At 42.1% G+C, this 21,934-nt stretch overlaps 2 protein-coding genes across 12 annotated transcripts in view; one reads left to right on the top strand and one right to left on the bottom strand.

The window, feature by feature from the left end:
- tanc2b (tetratricopeptide repeat, ankyrin repeat and coiled-coil containing 2b) overlaps window positions 1–17,903 on the top strand; it is a 185,807-nt gene extending 167,904 nt beyond the window's left edge. For all 11 annotated transcript variants that reach the window (XM_085416909.1, XM_085416911.1, XM_085416910.1 and 8 more), the window contains 14 exons: window positions 128–288; window positions 643–751; window positions 867–989; window positions 1,185–1,421; window positions 1,506–1,712; window positions 3,874–3,967; window positions 5,129–5,262; window positions 5,482–5,605; window positions 6,255–6,430; window positions 7,019–7,151; window positions 9,277–9,368; window positions 12,940–13,086; window positions 13,248–13,348; window positions 13,512–17,903. In XM_085416909.1, the coding sequence (XP_085273035.1) occupies window positions 128–288; window positions 643–751; window positions 867–989; window positions 1,185–1,421; window positions 1,506–1,712; window positions 3,874–3,967; window positions 5,129–5,262; window positions 5,482–5,605; window positions 6,255–6,430; window positions 7,019–7,151; window positions 9,277–9,368; window positions 12,940–13,086; window positions 13,248–13,348; window positions 13,512–15,582 (3,909 nt within the window). In that variant the 3' untranslated portion in view covers window positions 15,583–17,903. The remainder of the gene's footprint in view (window positions 1–127; window positions 289–642; window positions 752–866; window positions 990–1,184; window positions 1,422–1,505; window positions 1,713–3,873; window positions 3,968–5,128; window positions 5,263–5,481; window positions 5,606–6,254; window positions 6,431–7,018; window positions 7,152–9,276; window positions 9,369–12,939; window positions 13,087–13,247; window positions 13,349–13,511) is intronic.
- Window positions 17,904–17,910: 7 nt separating this feature from the next.
- On the bottom strand, window positions 17,911–21,807 carry g6pc3 (glucose-6-phosphatase catalytic subunit 3). Its single transcript, XM_085416917.1, has 6 exons — window positions 21,590–21,807; window positions 20,032–20,138; window positions 19,835–19,925; window positions 19,599–19,717; window positions 18,921–19,062; window positions 17,911–18,812 (listed from the first exon to the last, which is right to left on the bottom strand). The coding sequence occupies exons 1-6, from the start codon at window positions 21,805–21,807 to the stop codon at window positions 18,470–18,472; spliced, it is 1,020 nt and encodes a 339-aa protein (XP_085273043.1). The 3' UTR covers window positions 17,911–18,469.
- Between the last annotated feature and the right edge of the window lie 127 nt (window positions 21,808–21,934).

The following is a 21,934-nucleotide window of genomic DNA, read 5'->3' as shown; positions in this document are numbered from 1 at the left end:
AGTATTGTTTGCTTCCCTGACTGATATCGACGTCATCTAGGCAGCAAATCCTTCAGGACATAACTGTTGATAAACGCATGCTTTTGATCTCCGATCTTTAACATTGAGACCATGTTTGTGGTGACAGGGCACCCTGGACTGGGAGGATTTCCAGCAGCGTGTAGATAACTTGTCGGTCTTCCTTGTGAAGAGGAGGGATGGCACCAGGATGTTTGTTCACCCCTCCTTCAGAGAGTGGCTGATCTGGAGAGAAGAAGGGGAAAAAACAAAATTCCTGTGCGACCCTAGGTGAGAAGGGGCAGGCAGACATGAGAAAAGAGACTCTCCCCATCATGATTGCTGAAGATGATCGTAAGAAGGTTTAATAAAATCATAATAAAACAGAGGTTTATTAACCGGATTTTGGGGAACATGTGAACAGCTTATTGGATTTTTGGGGAGAAAGCTGTGAAGAATTCACAGGCAGTATTCTCATTATATTTAAAATTGCATCTATAGTGTCACATAATCAGAATCTTTAAATGCAAACGTCTCTGTTTACACTTTATTTTCCTGCATTATAATTAAAACTCCACAGATAACAAAATGTTATGACCTGATGACTCAGTCTCAAGTATTGAAAGTGTTTTTCTGTCTCCACAGGAGTGGGCACACCCTTCTGGCCTTCTGGTTCTCTCGGCTGGAGAGCAAGCTGAACAGGCAGCAGACGATTGAGCTGGGCCATCACATCCTCAAAGCACATATCTTCAAGGTATACTGTTGTTTGTCCTCACACTCGTCTATAGATACACACATACACGCCCCCACGCAGCTGTGGTCTAGCTCTGCAGTAATGAATATTTACACACTGTCTCTCTCTTTTCAAGGGTCTCAGCAAGAAAGTCGGAGTTTCCTCATCCATCTTGCAAGGCCTGTGGGTATCCTACAGCACAGAGGGTCTCTCAGCTGCTCTTTCTTCACTCCGAAACCTCTACACTCCAAACATCAAGGTACAGGTGCTAGCACGGCTGAGAGGAGGATATTCAAAAACACTCTGGATACTAAAAAATGAAAACTTCTCTGACTATGCTTCAAAGAGATCTGCCTCTCTCTGGACTGGGATGGTTTGAATACCCAAAGTCATAGTTTGCAGTGGTAGCTTTTCCTCATATTTCTTTATTTTTGTCTTTAATCCATTTGTTTAGGTGAGCCGGCTGCTGATGTTGGGCGGCGCCAATGTGAACTACCGTACAGAGGTGCTGAACAACGCCCCCATCCTCTGTGTCCACTCCCATTTGGGCTACATGGACATGGTGGCTTTGCTGCTTGAGTTTGGCGCTTCTGTTGACACACAGTCTGAAAGCGGCCTCACGCCGCTGGGCTACGCTGCTGCTGGCGGGCATATGACAATTGTGACTGCACTCTGCCGCAGGAGAGCGAAGGTTTGTGAACGGAAATGGCAAGGGGAAAAACTGGCCTGATTTCCATGTAACATGTTTTTGATCAAATCTATATCCTGCTACCAGGTGGACCACTTGGATAAGAATGGTCAGTGCGCGCTGGTTCACGCAGCCCTCAGGGGCCACATGGAGGTTGTGAAATATCTTATCCAGTGTGACTGGAGTATGGGGTCGCAACAGCAGTCACCGCAGACTCAACAACAGTCGACCTTCACCAAGAGTCACGCAGTCCAGCAGGCTCTTATCGCTGCAGCCAGTATGGGATACACAGAGGTACAGCAGGGACACATGAATGGGGACGAATTTGGGTTATTATGCCACATAAATGGTTCTTCAAATCTTAACGTGATGATTAAAACCTGGGTACTCAAGCCTAGTCACCTACAGACAGATTTAGACTTGCAATCAATGCATGATTTAGATTTCTGCAGGAAATCTACGTCCTAACTCATGATGTAACTGAATGTAACCCTTCTGAACCCAATGCTGCAACCTTCCATGCTATTCAAGTTGTTGCGGACTGCATTGACCCGACATGTGGTTACATGTCTCGGTATGTGTACGCCAGGTTACGTGGAAAGTTGCGGTTAAAAGGTTTCGTTATGTTGGAAGTTACAGTGTAGGTTTCCTGCATAAGTCTAAACCATGCATAAATCAGGGAAACAAACAGAGGGAAAGGCTTAAAGCTGAGATGGTTTACATGAGAATCGTACTTAAGGAAAACAGGAATCTCAAACTACATGTTTTTGTTATTTAACTTCTTTAATTAAGTACTTTATTTGTATTTTTTTTTTTTTTTCCATTTTTGAAAACAAGCGTTAACACATTTTTATTATTTTATTATCAGAGTGTCCTCCAGGACATTGTGAAATGTAATAATAAATATCTTTGAAACACTTTTAATAAGTTATACTTGACAGTCAGTTGTTGACTATATACAGACACTGATCAAACTTTTAGCCTGCTGCATTAAATTATAATGCATATGGAACTTTGATGTTCTGGAGCCTAACTGGACCGCCTTAAATTTTAATTGAATACCACTGCTGTTCAGTTCCTTTGAGCTTATTTCTATTATTGACTATTTTCATTTTGTTGAGTCTCTGTATTAAGTTGTAATAAAAAAAAAAGTGACATAAAATGCTAGAAGTACTTGTTATTGCACCATTTTTGTGGCTTCATGTACAGCATTCACACCAATGGTGGTGGTAAATCAGATTTAGTAACCCTGTAAAAGAAGCAATAACTATAGAATTTCTCATTGAGGCTTGTTCTGCTGTGTAAGCCATCTGTTAAAGATGCTCTCTGTAGTCATCACTTGTTGGGGGAAGAAAAGGAAGGTTACATTAACTTTTACACATTTGAAGTCACTTAGAAATGCCACTATTTTTTAAAGTAAGGCTATTAGCATTATATTAATCAGAAATGTTGTAAATGGTGAACAATGCAGTCACTCATTGCTATTCATTCATTCATTCATTTGCTTTTTGATACACTAGCCACAGATATACTTTTTCAAACATCACTCCTGTTTTTTGTTTGTTTTTCAACCCCATTGACAGTTTTATGGTGTTAAAATTCCAGCTGATCATGTTAGCTCAGCTCAAAATTCAGATTTCAGAGTACAAGTTCAGTTTTTATAGGTTTGCTGTCCCCTTAGGAATAATTTTCTTCTGGGACTTTGTTTTCACACAATAGGATGTGCTACTCCCTTCCCAAACCACCACAAAGTTAATCAAGCTGCCAGCTGAGGCCTGTTAGGAGTTTATTTCTCAGATTGTGATGTTCCTATCCTCTCGCTCAGTTATGCAGCGATGTCTTCCACTTCTTTCTGTTTTGGGAGGGGAGTAGTACAGACCGCTGTATGAGAACTGAAATGCGGTTCATTTCTGAGAACTTAATTAGATTCAGAATAAAGAGGCTTTTGGTCTTTTTAAGAGGGACAAGAAAATGATGCTCCGAATACTCAACTGTCCAAATGTGCCTATTTAATCAGCAGAACAGTTTTCATATTTAAAACTGGATAATTGGATAAACATACAATAGGTTACACAATGTGTCACTGAAACATGGGCGTGATGATTGCTGATAATTGGCCTATCTGGTATGTTTGTGTGTAACTACCAGCTGTTAATCACACGTACCTGCTGTAGGGTTTGGAGAAAAAGCACTTTGGACATTTTTAAATATATGAATTATATGAAGTTAAGCTGGATGGTAAATGTAATGTGATTCCTAATGTCAGCTCACTGTAATATAAATATATTCTGCAGTTGACTGGCAGAGATCTGGTTGTCAGCACTGTTGCTGATGACTTGTGTACAATCCGGTCTCTCAGATCAGATTACAACAGATTTAAAGGGTAGTAGATTTCGCTCTGTAAGAGGAAACTTGGACATTAATCAGTGCCATCTTGAATCTTATTCCCCATCAGATCGTGTCTTACCTGCTGGACCTGCCAGAGAAAGATGAAGAGGAGGTGGAGCGGGCTCAGATCAATAACTTTGACACTCTGTGGGGAGAGACAGGTGGGAATCCATACTGTAACTGAGCATTATGCATCTAAAACCACCAGTTCAGAATAACAGATGACTGTGAATGCTCATGTTAAATCCCCTGTGCAAATGCAAAGATGTATCATCGTTTTTTCCCCATAAAGTTCAGACTGATGGAGTTTCTGTGAGAGGGTTTTTCACTGCGAGGCAGAACGCTGCAGTGCGGATGTGGGAGATGTTTCTTGTGTGTCTGCTGCTGGCTGCTGCTGCGTCAGACGCTGATGACAGTGCAGTGGTGTCATTGGAGCATAGACAGGGCTGGGCCCACACAGGGGAGAGGAGGGGGGCTTTGACTGAGCTCTAGGGTGCTTAGAAATGACTAGTCTGATTGCAGGATGTTGAGAAATGTAATGTATCATTATAACCTAGAGCTATAAAACCTCATTGCAATCTTTAGTGCCCCTGCTACAGTTTTGGAACGACTGTCTTCTCACTGTTGAAGAGGGGGAGTCATTCAGCTCTGCTTTCATTGTTTATAAGGGTTCAAAAGGGTAACAGCTGTTCTGGCACATGATTTCCAATCCCAGTGTTACTAGATAGGTCAAGTGGAAGTATGTTAACAGCCTGAGGGAGACTATGCATATTGACACTTAGAGTTTATGATATACCTAAATGTTTCTCCAGCAAAGAACAAGTAGGTTGAAGCTGGGCTCACACTACCAGGTCTGCTGCCGCTCTGATTCAGTCTGCTGAAATGATTTCAATTACATCTCTCCTCTCCTCGTCACTTAAAGTACCTGCGTCTTATGTACATTAAAGCAATAATCAAGTCAGTATGTGTAAGTGTAATCTCTATGAACCTAAAGCTCGAGCTTCATACTGGTCTAAACTCTCTTTCTCACAGAGAGAGGATATCCTTAATATGGTCATCGGGCTCAGCAGTCTCTCAAGTCTGTTATTCAAATTAGAATAAAGTGAAAGGGAAAGGCGTTCAAATGGCTTACTTCAGACAGAGGATGAATTAGGGGCTCAAGTCCCAGCATGAGATTAATAAGGATTCTTTTGACTTACTAAAAAACGAAGATATGCAATTATGCAAAAAAGTATGGAGTTGGAAATGAGCAGATGATAATATGCTAATTTTGTGCTCCTAACTAGCCATAACATCACACGGTTGTGTATCTGTGCATTCAGCTCTAACTGCAGCCTCTGGTCGTGGGAAGCTGGAGGTTTGCCGTCTGTTACTGGAGCAGGGTGCAGCTGTGGCTCAGCCCAACAGGCGAGGCATCGTCCCACTGTTCAGCGCCGTCCGGCAAGGACACTGGCAGGTCAGTGGCCACCTGATCCTATTTGCTAAATGAATATATTTTGCTTTGAAAACTTGCAAAAAAATGAAAAATTTGGATGCATCTCATTAGGCTTTGGGAAAAGCTTAATTTTCCCTGCTGTTGCCTAATCTAACTGTCAGAGTAATAGTTTTAAAAATGAATTTCTAGCTGCAGTTTTCGTGTTAACTTATCTCTTTGATGTTGCATTGGGTGTTGCAGATTGTGGACCTTTTACTTACACATGGAGCAGATGTGAACCTGGCTGACAAGCAGGGTCGTACGCCTCTGATGATGGCCGCCTCAGAAGGACACCTGGGAACTGTTGAGTTTTTACTAGCTCAAGGTGAATAAAGAAAAGAACTTGAAAGCAAATTGAAACTCAGTCAGGTCAATGTATTTAGCTAAAAAAATACTTCTGTCACAGCAGGAAACCGATACAACATTGTAATTGTTGTTGGGAAGTGTTTGTGCACATCTCTCAACAGATCTTCTGAACTCAAATAGTGAAGGGAAGAAATATGTGTCGGTATTTGCCTGATGGTCATGCTAGCACTGCTAAATGTTTCTGTATTTGGACTGGGTGCAAACACAAAGTTGTATATCAAAGTCAGACATGATGGATGGCAGGAGAATCAGATTTGACAGGTCACAGGAGCCAGCGAAGGATAAAAGAAAATCCCCTTAAAATGGAAAAGATTTAAAGCAAATATATTTGCCTCAAATTGATTTGAGATTACAACACAAGAATACTGACTGCACTAATAAAACTGAACCTAATTACGGTTTTCAAATTATGTTTACTGTAATTGGATCCAAATGAAATCAATGGAAAATTTACAAAATCAATCAAAAGTAATACAGCAGTTAGTTATTAAAAAAACAGAGACGCACAAATACAAACCAGCCAACCACAGATGGAGATTACTCTGAGATGGAGTACAAAAATACGCTTGGCTGCGTCTCACTGTTCCTGCTACTGTTTCCCGTCCCAGGAGCCTCCCTGTCATTGATGGATAAGGAGGGTCTAACTGCTCTGAGCTGGGCGTGTCTGAAAGGCCATTTACCTGTTGTCCGCTGCCTGGTGGAGAGCGGAGCCGCCACTGACCACGCGGACAAGAACGGACGCACGCCCCTCGACCTGGCTGCCTTCTACGGCGACTCTGAAGTGGTATGTAGCTAATGTGGAAACCAAAGGAATGCATATACGACACCCATACGTAGCTCGTATGTGTCTGAGCAGGTTTTTATATTGCTGACATTGATTTAGCAAATTTGTAACTAGCTTAGCTATTTCTATGGTAAGCTATAGAGTAGTATGATTTCTTTTTTATAGACAGAGGTGTCAAACATAAGGCCAAGGGGCCAGAATGGGCCTGGCAAAGACCCTAATCCGGCCTCACTGGGCATATTTCAAACATTTTAAGGAAAGCACCAAATTTTGACTTTTAAGTATATTTTCACAAGTTCTACAACATTACCTTTACTGATAAAGACCTCCCAAATGGTCATACATAATAATAATAATAATAACTATCAGCAATTTGACCTACAGTAACTCGTCTTGCTGGATCAGACCACACCAGCCTTCACTTCTCACGTGCATCAGAGACTCCTTGGCCAACCATGGCCCCCGTTGCTGGTTCATCACTGTTCCTTTGTTGGCGTAATGTACAAGAGAGGCTTTGGAATCCTGGATGATATGTCTCTCTGTCCTTCTCTTTTTCGCTCATTCACTCCATTTTCTTTGTCTCTCCAGGTCCAGTTCTTGGTGGACCATGGGGCCATGATAGAGCACGTAGACTACAGCGGGATGCGTCCTCTGGACAGAGCAGTGGGCTGCAGAAACACGTCCGTGGTAGTCGCCCTGCTAAAGAAAGGAGCCAAGATAGGTAAGAGCAAGTTGACAGAATTAAAGAACCTATTATTTAGCAAACAGACGAGGGACTCTTAAGTGCAGCACCTTTGTTCTGTAGCGCCACATAACAGCATTATTTGCCTGCTGTGAAATAAGATACAATTGGAGATTGTATTTTGGCTGAAAAGGTCATGCATCGGCGTTTAAGCATGAGCTGCATGAAAGACTATAAAAGGAGAATTCACAAGATGATTGTGTACACACTTCCTGCTGGTCATTATAGAGCACTGTAGTACTCCAGTGTAATAAGCCATGGATTCAGGTTTGTGTCTCCATGTAGCATAAACAACTTCCTGCTACTGTATGCCATCCCACCCCCCTGGTGCTGCTTCTCCACAGCTATTTATGGCTCTGATGTGTTTCTTTTTATTGTACTACTGTTGCTGTTGTGTTGTTTTGCTTTCTCTCTCTCTGTCATGTTCTCTCAGCGCCTCTGTTTGTCTCTATCGCTCACGCTATCTCCCTGTTTCTCTCACAATCACGTCCCCTCTCTCGATTCCTCTGCGGTTGCTCAGAGACAGGTTGTTATTAGCGCTTGTGGTGGTTTCTTTTTGTTTTTTTCTTTTGTATCTTTTTGCTGAGGCACTTATCTCCGCTTCTCACTGCTGCTTGTATTCCTTTTCTCACTTCTCTTCCTCCTCCACCATCATCACCTCTCTTCTCTTTCACCCTCCTGCTGTTTCTATCTCTTTCTTTCCTCTCATTCCTACGCACTCCCACACCCCTGTTTCCCTGCAATCCTGCCCTCCCCTTCCTACTTACACTCCATCCCTTGCTCATGACCTCCCTCCTCTTCCCCTCTTACTCCTATCCCCCCGCCTCTCTCTCCGGCCCCAGGATGTCAGACGCTGCCCAGTCGGCCCCGAGGTAAAGCCAAGGCTGTCGACTTCTCACCCTACCAGGCATTTTGACAGCTCTATCTCCTCTCTCTGTGTTGTCTGTGTCGTCCTAAGTGTCGGCAGGCGAGCTTAGCTACCAAAAACCTTCCCAAACTGACAAATAATAACATGCAAAGGTATTAGCACTGACAGAGACGCAGTCGGGATTGCCTAGAGGTAGATGCTAACGTTGAAGTGGTTAATGACAGCATGCCCAGCCTCCAGCCTGTGACGTCGTATCAAGGTGTTGACCCTCCATCCCACAGATGCATGACGGAAGCCCACAGTAACTCTTGCGTGGTAGTGATTTAGCGTCACTGCATGTATTTGTAATACCTCTGTGCCACCGCCACCACAGACTGCAGTGATAAACCATCCTCCAGACGTTTTGTCAGTGTCAGCTAGGCCAGGCAGCAGCATTCCCACCCTCACCACCAGTTCAGGGGACAGCTCACGCCTGCAGAGCCCCGTTTTATCCCTCCTGCTTGCCTCTTTTGTTTTTCCCGTAACTGCCCCTCTGTCTCCTTGTGCTAAATCCTCCTCCTTTTCATCTCTGTGGTGTGTGCACATGTGTCAAGGATTGCTGTTGCGCAGATACAACAAAGACCGTTTCAGTCAAGGGATTGTGTTTGATTTCTCAATCATTTTTTTCCCCTGTTAGTTTTTTTTTCCCCGTTTGATTTTCTTGCTTTTTAATCACGTCTGTGAATTACTGTACACCTGCACTTCTTAACAAGACAGAAACTGTGTCTTAGTAGAAAGTCATGACAGTATGCTTTGATTTAATTTCTCTGTATACACATCTACACTAGGTTGCCTGGGCCAAAACATATTTGCAGATATTATATAATTAATTGTTAAAAAAACAAAATAAAAAGCCACTTTTCACAACAATGACAATGCTAATTTTTGTACGACAAATAAGCACTTTTAAAAAATTATTGGCAAATGGCATTTGACCCAGGCATGATGTCACGATGGTGACAGTGCTCTCGAGGTGTCAGGATAGTTTTTTATTTATTTTTTCGTAATCTTTCCTCTGCAGTGGATTGCCTGTCTTTTCTCTTCCATTCCTCCATTTTGACTGTTGTCCTCATTCCTGTTATTATTGTTGTGTGTACTGTGACTCCCAGTCGCTCCTCTCCTCTTTCTCCTCCTGCTCCTTCTCTCTGCTTATTACTGCGTGTCTTTCTTTCATCTGCTCCCCCCTTTGTCACACAGGTCCAGCCACGTGGGCTATGGCCACCTCCAAACCCGACATCATGAACATCTTACTCAGCAAACTCATCGAGGAAGGAGACAGTTTCTACAAGGTCAGAGAACAGGCTGTGCACTCAGCAGCTCAGATTTCATACTGTGAATGAAAGATGGGTTATGGATATCCTTTATATGCAAGTTTAAAGATGCCTTTTTGGTAAAGTCATAAACTCCCATTGAAAAATTCTGATCTTTGTGTCGCATATCTGGCTATAAATCATATCCATATTAGAATATTCATAAAGCCAAAGACATTATTTAAATAAGATCTCAGTAGTGTTTGTCCACAAATGAATTTATATGGCTAATTAGATATTTTGCAATTTATCCATCTAGATTGTTTTGGTGCACGTTGCCCAATTTTGGAAGCTAGTACATGCCTATCCCCCATCTTTGTGAACACGAGAATGAAATGACGTAGGAGTTTCAAAGGAATACTATAGATACATCTTCTCAAACATCATAGGTGTGTTTGACTGTCTGTGACCTTGACTTGAGTGTCAAGGTCACAGAGTTTTCTGAAAATACTGTGAACGCGATAACTTGAGAAAGACGCCATCTTGGATTTTCAAATTAATATCATAGATCCATCTGCTTGGAGGGTGAGGGGTAGCCCACCAGTATTTTCTAATGTGTTATAGGTGCTTAAACGGTACAAATGGACTATTTTAGCCTGTGATGTAGTCGCTAGAGAATATTATGGTGCAAAAATATATTGGGCATAAGTTTTGTGGATATAAAATACATATCATTGGGAAATTAAAATCACACTATGTTCTTATAAGGTGTTACAAGTGGGCATTTTAAACCTCTTTTTAGGTGGTTGGGAAAAATGATGACATCATAATATCTGGTTTAGAATAGAAGATGAAGTGCCTACGTGCTCTTTATGGTTCTTCAACTCCTGATCATGTCGGGGAAAATTTGCATTGGCTATTTGCTGTAATGATCTTTTCTTTCACTTAAAATAAATGGAATTAAAGAGGACCCAGCTTACGGTGCTAAAAGTGGAAACAATGCTAAAAAAATAACTTAGCAGAAATGTCTCTTTCCAGAAATCAGTTTCTCAAAATAAATCGAGAGCAGTTTTGTTTGGGGAAACCGCTCAGATGCTTGACTGTAATGCCGGCTAGCTGCATGCTTCTTCTGGCTGGTCATTGTAGTTTATTAAAAAGAAAATAGCTCCTACATAAAACAGCTTACACCAAAATGTATTAGACGATTTGACTTGGTGCAATTTATTTATTTGTTGTTTGGTTTCTGGAAAGAAACTAAATGTATTTTAAGAAGGTAGAAATCTTCTATTCTGTCTATTCTACAAAACTTGGCAATTCACAACAAAACCATCCAGATGGATGAATAGCACTGCAACAGTACTTGGAAAAAATGATTTTGGAATTTGGGTGCAGTGATTAGTCCAGCTGGCTCCGTACAAGAAAGTTCCTGATTCAAAATAACTGATTGTAATCATGTATTGGGTGGAAAATAAATGGTTACCAGCTGAAACATCAAATATCTGAAGAATATGAAGTTTTCATGTTATCCTGTGTGGGTACTTCTTTGCACAGTCCAAATACATGCTTGGTAGGTTAATTAGTGAACTTGAAAGTAAATTAAAACAAAATATAATTTTACATTAAATAAAAAAGTTTTAAACTTAATTAAAATAAAACATGTCTTAAATTAAAATAAGTAAACTGTAATGTTTATTGCTGCCAAAAAACAAGTTAAACACATTTGGACAGTGAAGGAATGTCAGGATTCTTGCTCAGAAAAAGGAGCTGATCAACATGCTCTGAAGTCAGTTCCAGTCCACAAAAACTTTTTTTGTAACAAAATATCGATTTCTGCTGTCCCTGTATCGATACATTATTAGCAAACAAAATATCACGATACTACACAGTATCGATTTTTTCCCCCACCCCTAATATATATGTGTGTATGTGTGTGTGTGTGTGTGTGTGTGTATACAGTGGGGCAAAAAAGTATTTAGTCAGCCACCGATTGTGCAAGTTCCCCCACTTAAAATGATGACAGAGGTCAGTAATTTGCACCAGAGGTACACTTCAACTGTGAGAGACAGAATGTGAAAAAAAAATCCATGAATCCACATGGTAGGATTTGTAAAGAATTTATTCATAAATCAGGGTGGAAAATAAGTATTTGGTCAATAACAAAAATACAACTCAATACTTTGTAACATAACCTTTGTTGGCAATAACAGAGGTCAAACGTTTACTATAGGTCTTTACCAGGTTTGCACACACAGTAGCTGGTATTTTGGCCCATTCCTCCATGCAGATCTTCTCGAGAGCAGTGATGTTTTGGGGCTGTCGCCGAGCAACACGGACTTTCAACTCCCGCCACAGATTTTCTATGGGGTTGAGTTCTGGAGACTGGCTAGGCCACTCCAGGACTTTCAAATGCTTCTTACGGAGCCACTCCTTTGTTGCCCGGGCGGTGTGTTTTGGATCATTGTCATGTTGGAAGACCCAGCCTCGTTTCATCTTCAAAGTTCTCACTGATGGAAGGAGGTTTTGGCTCAAAATCTCACGATACATGGCCCCATTCATTCTGTCCTTAACACGGATCAGTCGTCCTGTCCCCTTGGCAGAAAAACAGCCCCATAGCATGATGTTTCCACCCCCATGCTTCACAGTAGGTATGGTGTTCTTGGGATGCAACTCAGTATTCTTCTTCCTCCAAACACGACGAGTTGAGTTTATACCAAAAAGTTCTACTTTGGTTTCATCTGACCACATGACATTCTCCCAATCCTCTGCTGTATCATCCATGTGCTCTCTGGCAAACTTCAGACGGGCCTGGACATGCACTGGCTTCAGCAGCGGAACACGTCTGGCACTGCGGGATTTGATTCCCTGCCGTTGTAGTGTGTTACTGATGGTGACCTTTGTTACTTTGGTCCCAGCTCTCTGCAGGTCATACACCAGGTCCCCCCGTGTGGTTCTGGGATCTTTGCTCACCGTTCTCATGATCATTTTGACCCCACGGGATGAGATCTTGCGTGGAGCCCCAGATCGAGGGAGATTATCAGTGGTCTTGTGTCTTCCATTTTCTGATGATTGCTCCCACAGTTGATTTTTTCACACCAAGCTGCTTGCCTATTGTAGATTCACTCTTGCCAGTCTGGTGCAGGTCTACAATACTTTTCCTGGTGTCCTTCGAAAGCTCTTTGGTCTTGGCCATGGCGGAGTTTGGAGTCTGACTGTTTGAGGCTGTGGACAGGTGTCTTTTATACAGATGATGAGTTCAAACAGGTGCCATTCATACAGGTAACGAGTGGGGGACAGAAAAGCTTCTTACAGAAGACGTTACAGGTCTGTGAGAGCCAGAGATTTTCCTTGTTTGAGGTGACCAAATACTTATTTTCCACCCTAATTTACGAATAAATTCTTTACAAATCCTACCATGTGAATTCATGGATTTTTTTTTCACATTCTGTCTCTCACAGTTGAAGTGTACCTCTGGTGCAAATTACTGACCTCTGTCATCATTTTAAGTGGGGGAACTTGCACAATCGGTGGCTGACTAAATACTTTTTTGCCCCACTGTATATATCATAAATGAAGGATAAGCCAGATGTATCTTTTTGTATTTGTCCAACAGAAGGGGAAGGTGAAGGAGGCTGCACAGCGTTATCAGTACGCTCTCAAAAAGTTTCCACGCGAAGGCTTCAGCGAGGACCTTAAGACATTCAGGGAACTCAAAGTATCGCTCTTCCTCAACCTGTCCCGATGTCGAAGGAAAATGAACGTAAGTCAGCAGAAAAGCAGCAACAGTGAAAAACACTAAATTGTTAAAACTGAAGGATGTTACTAAAGCCTTTGATGGTTAATGATACTATTGGCCACATGTCAATTTCTCTCACTGTTCTGTAGTGTTCATTATTCTTCTCCTGTGCTTAATCTCTCCAGGACTTTGGGATGGCTGAGGAATTTGCTACTAAAGCGCTCGAACTGAAACCAAAATCTTATGAGGCATACTACGCCAGGGCACGCGCCAAGCGTAGCAGCAGGTACACTCATTTTTATCCTTGTACAGATCAGAAGAATGCTTTCCTTTTTCCTTACCCCTTTCTCCGTGGTCTTCCTTTTTAAAGGATCTCTATATTCCTCCCCCAGATTTTACAGTTTTGCGTAATTTACTTTATTTATTTTATTTATTTTCTATTATTTTAGACAATTTCCTGAAGCCTTAGAGGACCTGAATGAAGCCATAAAGCAGTGCCCCAATAACAGAGAAATCCAGCGGCTGCTCCAGAGGGTGGAAGAGGAATGCCACCAACTTAACCAGGAGGAGCACCAGCAGCAGGACCTGGAGCTGGAGCCTCCTCCCTCACCCCCTCCTACACCTCCCCCAGAAGAGGAGGAGTCCCTGTCTCTGTCCATGCCTCTCCCCCCTCCACCAGAGCCCCGTCTGGAAGACATGGAGCCCGTACAGGACTTGTTTGAGGATGAGGACTACCTGGAGCAGGAGCTGGAAGCTATGTCGATGGGTCTGCCCCCACCTGAGTCCCTCTCAAATCCCTCCAGCCTTCCTATAATTCAGAGTCCACCCCTCTCCCCCACACATCCAGATCAGATTTACTTGGCTGGAGGCTCACCCATGGGCCAGCCCTATGAATACCACCCCACCTCTTCCTCCATGTCCTCCCCAACTCGGGGCTCCTACCAGCCCACGTCACCCTCCCTCTCTCCAACACATCAGAACTCCCATTACAGACACAGTCCCCCTCACACCTCCCCAGTACACCAGCCATCCTACCGCTTCAGCCCACCTCCTATGGGTACCGGGGGTCAGGGGATGGATCACCAGAGCCCACCGCCTTCCCCTTTACGTCGGGCTGCTCAGTATAGAGCCAGTCCACCGTTAGAAAGTGTTTGTCTGTACAGGTCTCAGTCTGGGTCACCTGTGCGCTATCAGACAGAGCAGCTTCCTGGAAGACCCAAATCTCCCCTCTCCAAGATGAGCAGCCAACGTTCTTTCCAGCTGAGTTCGCAGCCCTCTTTATCCTCACAACACCACCAAGCCCAAGGCCTCCGTCTGCAGCCTTCCATAGCCCAAATAGTCCGCACAAACCAGCCCAGCAACGTAATGGGAAATAGTAGTTATGGTGGCCAGATGGGCCACTCCATGGGTGGTCGCTATCAAGGGGGTTCAGTGGATGTAGAGAGCCGCTTGGTGTACCAACCCTCACTGGATGGACGGTCAATGTCCCAAGTCCAGGCCAGCCTCAGTTCTGGGGCCCTCTGTCAGCACGGCGGCCGAGGAGGGGTTATGGAGTCGAGCCTGTTGAAGGATGAGCTACCCCAGCGCCCCTCCTCTGCCTACCGCGCCAGCAGTGGGGGCCCAGGGGGCATCCGTTACAGCCAGACACCTCAGATAAGCCGCAGCCAGTCAGCCGCCTACTACCCAGTCTCTGAACACGTTCTTGAGCGTGCCAATGCTATGCCCCCCTGCCAGCTGGGCTCTCCCGAGATCCCCCATATGGTTAGACGCCCTGTGAGTGCCAATACTACTGAAATGAAGCAGCATGTGCCCACCCCTAGGCCTCTCATCCATTCTCAGAGTGTAGGCCTTCGATTCTCACCTTCCAGCAACAACATCTCAACTGGATCCACCTCGAATTTAGCCCCGGGTTTCAGGCCTTCCTCTTCCATTCAGCAGATGGAGATTCCCTTACAAGCCACATACGAGCGCACCTGTGATGACATCTCTCCCATTTCTCCCTCCCAGGGTGGTGGGGGGTTGTATCAGGGAGAGACCACTCGCTCCCGCAATACGCCTTTTATGGGGATCATAGACAAGACGGCTCGGACTCAGCAGTACCTGCATCAGCCCTCACGGTCCAGGGCAATGACATCTATGGACTCTGCCATCAGCCCCACCTCCCCCGGTCAGCTGGTCCAGCAAGGTTCCACCTACAGTCCCCCCGCCTCACTGGGTAATATCGCCTACTACAACAAGACCAACAACGCCCAAAACGGACACCTGTTAGAAGAGGATTACTACTCCCAGACTCAGCCCCCCTCTCTGGGAAAGCTGGCCAATGGCTCCCGTGGCAGTGGGGACATCCTGGAACGGGTCAGCCAGGTGCCCACCTACCCAGACGTGAAGGTGGCGAGGACTCTGCCCGTGGCACAGGCCTACCAGGACAACATGTACCGACAGCTCTCGCGTGACTCCCGGACCCAAGGCCCCACCTCCCCCATCAAACCAAAGAGACCATTTGTGGAGTCGAATGTGTGATGGCCTGTCTGTGATTGGATGGTTGGACTGGGCTTGTTAGTGGAACTGAGAGAGTAAAAAATATTTAGCTCGACAGAAGATGTGATGGGGTGTGTGTGTGTCATGGACGAACTCATCTCAACGAACTCACTAGAGAAAGAAAACCACAAAGCCAACAAACACATTATCTAAATAAAGACATTATCTTATATGAAAAACATAACGATGAGAAGTGATCCTTTCAATATCATAATCTGCAAACAGGTAGGATAACAGGAGGATCGCAAGTTCTAATCTAAATCAGAGACCAGTTCACTTCCGACACGTGGCACATTGTCCCCACGTGTGACCACATCAGGTGGGACTCCAAGAGTGAAAGTACTACCCATCGGACTCTACTTGTGGACTCTGTATCCATCTTCTGTTCTTTCAAAGTGTGCTCTTAACCAAGGTTGCTAGTAGGCTCTATTCTATGTAATACAATATTATATGTTCAATACTGTACATTGCTCAGAAAATACAAATGGCTCAACAACTCAGTACTTAGAGAAAAATGACAATATTTATAATTAAGTTATATATTGTACATAAAAAGAAAACAAAACATAGTTTGCATTTTGAATTTTATTCTGTTAACCCTGCCTCTGTGTCACACTGCAAGTCATACGGATGTGGAAAACCGACCGGTGGACAAGGGACACAGACAAACTTTGACTGATGAAGTTACCTCTGTTGTGTCAAAATAAAAAGAATTTTGCTATAATATAATGCAAGCGAATGTGTCAACCTGCAGATTATTTTTTGATAGATTAGTTAGAAAATGATAAAGTTATCATTCCCACTTCCCCAGCAACATCTTCACAACATATTTTGCTCTATCAGCAAACCAAAAGAGTTTAAGGAGAAAGCAGAAGAGCAACAAATCTTCACCCTCTTTTAAATGATATCAGTCGATAATCACAGTAATTAAATATGTATTGTCTGTCAGGCAATAATAGCAAATTATTTTGGCTGCAACTTGTCTTTCACTCAGTTGGGTGCTTTTATCAAATGGCAGAAAAATCAAAATCAAAGTTTGCCTCTGTCCCTCCTCCGTGTGAGCGATGGTGGAAAGTACTCAGCGACTAAAAGCAAGCAAATGCATACACAACCACTGTTACCAACCTTTCCCTTTCTTCTGCATTGTTTTTATGATTTCTTTTAAATCATAATGCATTTTTATTCAGCCACTTCTGCACTAAAATGCCTGACAAGGTCTTAACTAATGGTGCACTTTATGTATTTTACTTACTTTGTTGTTACGATTGTTACATTAGGAGTAAGTGAAAGTGGGCGTGTGATCCGTCAGATCGCTGATCAGTGCTAACCAGACTACGACAGACACTTATTATGTGAATTGCAATGCAGTGGTGAGTGACAATGTTCAGAATCTGGGATGATATATAAACTTTCTAGCACAAGAGGTATGTATTGGCTCAGATATTTCACTCTGTCCAGTTCAGGTTTGTTAGTTTGTCTGTTTAGAGAGGCAAATCATACTTAAGTAACTCCACCTCATAAAAATATATTCCTCTAACTCTAAATCACTGGTTTTGACACCATGTCCACTGGCACACGTCTTCTAAATAAATCGAACCTACTGCAACAACAAAAGCCTGAGATTTCAGTATCCAGGAGCTCTGTAATTTGGAGTTTGAGTCATAGAGATGATGAATAATGAAAATATTGAAGTAATTTATATATGTGGGAATGATTATAGACTATTTGTCTGTAACATTTTATTTTGGATGTCTGATAAAGAATAAATGGAGACAGTTGTCCTCAGTTTCACCTGCTACTGGAGAGAAGCCCTACTTAACTTTATAGAAATGAAGGTATAAACTGTATTATACTTAATTTAAACAGGACTTTTTAAGTTGAGGTTATTTGAGGGTGTATGGTTTCAAGCTATCTGTGTATATTAGTTCGCTGTAAATAGTCTGATGCATGTTCTATTCTTTCCATGACCTCAAGCAGAAACATGTATAGCAGTGTCTCTGGTGTGTGTGTGTGGTACAACGTTTGGATTAAGATGAGGAGACTGCTATCCCCCGAACTTATCCTTGTCATTTTCCCTCAACCACGCCAGACAAAAAAGTTCTTTTTATTTTATTTTAACATATTTGCTTGCTGAGCAGAGTTCTCTTGTCTGTAAATGTGAGCTTTCAGATCGCTGTGAAGTTTAATTAAAAACAATAAAAAAGAATGTGTTTTTATCTCATGATAACTGATTGTAATCTGTACAGTCGAACATATGTATTGGAAAAAAGGAGAACATATTTATAAATGGTTACCAACTGAAACACGCCCTGCATGTCAATCATTTATTTTTTTGCTGATTTGGGAATAACATAGGAATGTAGCTTTCAAGTTTTTCGGTCACAAAGCAATAACACAAAACTGAGCATCAGACATCTGCACAATGTTCAAATTCTTTGCCTTTCACTAGTCGCAAATCTGAGGTTTTAAACCTCGGTAACAATCTTTGACTCGTAAAGATTCAAACAACACAAAATGCACATAAACAAAGTTGCACTTTTCCCAATAAAGTCGATATTTAGCAAAAATACTGTAGTATTTACAACACTTATGATTGCACTAGATTCACTAGAGACATACTTTACGCCACAATGTCTCAATACCGGCACTTTTAAAATCATCAAATAAGAGGAAAAACACAGGTCACAGACTGGATAAAAGGCCATTGTTTAGTGAATTTTAAGACGTGAAAATTAAACTTAACCCATACCCATCAAAATGGTTCTGAAACGCAGCGAACATTAAACATTAAATGTGTTTATACAAACTCTGAAGGAAACTCCAGTTTTGGGAGGTGTTTAAGGTGCACATCATGTGTGGAGGAACTCTTCTAGTCTTTCTTTTTTTTGAATGTTAATAGGTGTACCAGCCCAGGCACAAGTACCATAACGATCAGAGGCACTAGGACGAATTTGACAAAGAACAGGCTGTAGAAAAGGCCCAGTGGTCGGACCGGGAGCGGTAGACGATTCACGTGGTAAAGACCCATGGATGATACAGCCATAGACAAAGCTCTGGGAGCCCAAGGTAGAGACCATCCACCAGGCTTCCAGTACTGTGCCAGCCCCAAACCCAACAGGGCCCCACAGTCTCGGGTGAGAGAGGAGAATGGGGCTGTGTCCAAACGAATCCATTCTGCATGGCTGCACCATTTCTTGGCCAAAGCAATAGACCTGTTGAATCAAAAACATGACCGGTCATGGAAGGAAGTCCCTTTATATTATCACAATATATACTGATCAGACTCACTGATTAAACATTAATGTAATAGAGTAACTCACCAGGAGAGGTCAATTCCCAGCTGCTTTAATCCAGCATGGAGCATCAGAGCTCCGAACAGCAGCCCAAAGCTTAAACTAAAGAAGAACAGCAGGGGGCGACCTTCTGGTACTCTGCAGCTCAGGACAATCCCCAGAATGAAACCTGACAAGAGCATTTCATCAGATTAAGCTGCACACATGGGAAAACTACCCTATGGGTCTGACAAATCCAATTATGAAATTCTTTTTTGGGAACTACAAAAATCCTGTAGAATTGCACAGATAGTTGATAGCAAGCAGCTCAAAAACCAGCACAAGTGATGATGGAGTGCACTAGTTCTACATCTGTGTTAGAAATATTAACACTGAATAATGTTTTGGAGCAACCAATGCTTTGATTCAGAGGACACCTGTTTTAGGAGGGGCATCAATCATTTCAGCAAATCACATTCTGCAGCACAGCTGCATATTTACACAATCTAGGTCTTAAACATTCTTGCCTGTAATCCATTAGAGTCAGTCAGTGAAAATATTTAGTGTATTTTGAATTTAAACCTGTATGATTTGCAGCTGTGATCATATATCAAACAAAAATGGCTTTTACACTTTGGAGATCACTGCATTTGGCTTTTAATATACTTTTTATAAAGTGCCCCGCCTTTTTCAGAAATATGATTTTTGCATAATATGTATTCAGACCTGTAATGGAGCCAGCAACGACCTGATGAGGAAAGTGTGCGAGGATAAAGATCCTGGAGATTCCAACTGCAACAAGCATCACCACATAGAGGACGTAGGGAGCAGCTGATAAGAGAACACTCCGGATTCAGAAAAGGAGAGATTTGTTTAAAAGTAGTTCCAATGTGCAGCAGTTTTGTGCATTTTTAGAGCCAAAGCAGCATACTGCACTGGATTTAGCTTAAACAGGGACGTACCTGTGAGAACGGGAGTACAGAAAGGACCCCAGCGAGGACACAATGACCCACCAGACTGCTGCTGTCACCATCGCATGTCCAGACGGACTGCCTGAGAAACAGATGCCAACTTTGGACTTGGAGATCTGAATGTTTGATGATTTAAGGACATTGGCTATGACTCAGACACAGTCTATTTTTCTAAGACAACTTCTAACCTGGGCCTGTTTCACAGGTGGACGGAAACTGGTGAATTTTCGGTTGCTTGTTGACAAAAAGACGCGATTCACCGATCCACCAGAATGGCCTCTCTCCAAACAGCAACCTGATTAAAAATAAATATAATATATAAATACATTTACACACACCCCAAATAACACAAATACATTCAAGGTCATGGCTTCACTATATTTTACTACATTTAATACAGTTTTTAACTTGTTGAATCTAAGACTTTTTTTTTCTCCAAAAGCCTCTACATATTTACTCTTCATTCTTCTTTTTACTTTACTGAATCTTATTTAGTTCAAAGTTCCTTACTGTATTATATTTGGCTTCTCTATACCTCTCCATGAACACTCGCAGAAAATAATTAGTGTAATCAGAAATATCTAAATCAAAATAATACATGGCTTTTAAAAATCTATATTATGTCCATAGTAGTTTAGTTGTATCGTTTCTCTACTTGGTACATTTGTAATGTCTTTTGTATTTTTCCTTTTTTTTTCCTTAATTGTTGAGGATTTGGGGCTTCATTTTTTCTATGCATGTTCCTCTGTCTTTTGCATGTTTTCCTTAAATTTATCTTGTTTTATTTCAAGTTTTTAATGGTATAATGTAAATGCATTTATTATAATGAAAAAAATGTATTTGTAATAACATTGTAACAACAATGTTATTAGTATGCAGGATCGCACCAAAGTATATTTCAGATCTTGAGGTCCTCAGCTAAGGCTGCTCTGGCCACCCCATAATCTCAGCTGGAAACCAAATGTGTTCAGGCTTTTTCTGTCAGGACACCCTTTCTCTGGTACAATCTGCCTGAGGAGATTTAGCTCATTATAATCTTTTAAATTTCTTAAAGAGACGTTTTACGAGCATTCTTTCCACTTCGTGTTACCACTTTGTTGTCTCTCATATTTGCTTTATTTTATATTCGTATTTGCTTCTTTTAGTAATCATTTTTTAATTTATTTATTTTCGGTCTTTAATTCTCCCGTTTATCTTTGCGTTCTCAGTATTCATATACCTTATGTTGTTTAATTTTTATTTCTTATTAAACGTTTTATTTGCTGTTTCCTATCTCACCTTGTGAAGCATTTTATAACTTTGTTATTATCCATCTATATCGTTGCTTCCCTAAAATTTAATCCGTTGAAAATTTTGGTCAAATTTATGTTATATGGTTACTTCTTGTTTTTAATTTCCGTTTCTTTTCGTCACTTTTCTTGTTACACTCCAGGCTGTTTGTGGGGAAAATTCCATTGAACGGTCCCAAAGGTTCCGCTCATTTCTGTTTCACGTCGGACTAATACAGGGTTGTACTACTTTGCTGTACCGGAAGCAAAGACTAAACTAAAATTATTTTTATTTGTTTAAACTGGAAAAAATGAACATGTGCAGGCGGTCTTGAATATATAATTAACAATTTTAATGTGAAAAAAGTTATGTATGTAATGTAGCAACATGCTAGCATGAGACATACAACCGCAATGGTAAGTGTAAAAACTAAGATGGACGGGAATATTCAAATCGTGCTTCATTAAAACGCCTTACCATTTGAACACTAAGTTTAACCACTCCGATATAGCTGCCATCCAAAGCACCGCTACCCCAGCTCTCCTGTTGATGAAATAAGTAAAAGGAAAGACGAGCAAAAAGGCTGCTTTAGGGTCTCCCATATGAGTGACCGTAAGCCAGAATTTCTCCTGAGTCTTCGTCCTCTGCTGGAGACCTTCGGCCATCCAGACGCCTTGGGTATAAATCTCCTCCATTCCTTTCTGCCTTCTCCCAGTACAAACACTTTGATATGTAGATGGAAATCTAAAGACAGCCCTTTATTTGATGTGTTACAATGAATTCCACAGTACTGCTCTACATCCGGTAGGGGGCGGGGCACAT

The sequence above is a fragment of the Rhamphochromis longiceps genome, linkage group LG8 (genome assembly GCF_057381845.1).
Source record: "Rhamphochromis longiceps isolate RC_006_pf linkage group LG8, R_longiceps_female_GT1.1, whole genome shotgun sequence".
Taxonomy (NCBI): Eukaryota; Metazoa; Chordata; class Actinopteri; order Cichliformes; family Cichlidae; genus Rhamphochromis; species Rhamphochromis longiceps.
This window is presented reverse-complemented; position numbering and strand designations above follow the sequence as displayed.

Excerpts from the sequence above, each read along its gene's own strand:
- g6pc3 (XM_085416917.1), bottom strand. The coding sequence starts at position 21,807 with ATGGAGGAGATTTATACCCAAGGCGTCTGGATGGCCGAAGGTCTCCAG. Across the intron at positions 20,139-21,589 it reads TTAAACTTAGTGTTCAAATG|GTTGCTGTTTGGAGAGAGGC; the intron begins GTAAGGCGTTTT and ends ATTTTTAATCAG. Across the intron at positions 19,926-20,031 it reads CACCTGTGAAACAGGCCCAG|GCAGTCCGTCTGGACATGCG; the intron begins GTTAGAAGTTGT and ends TCTGTTTCTCAG.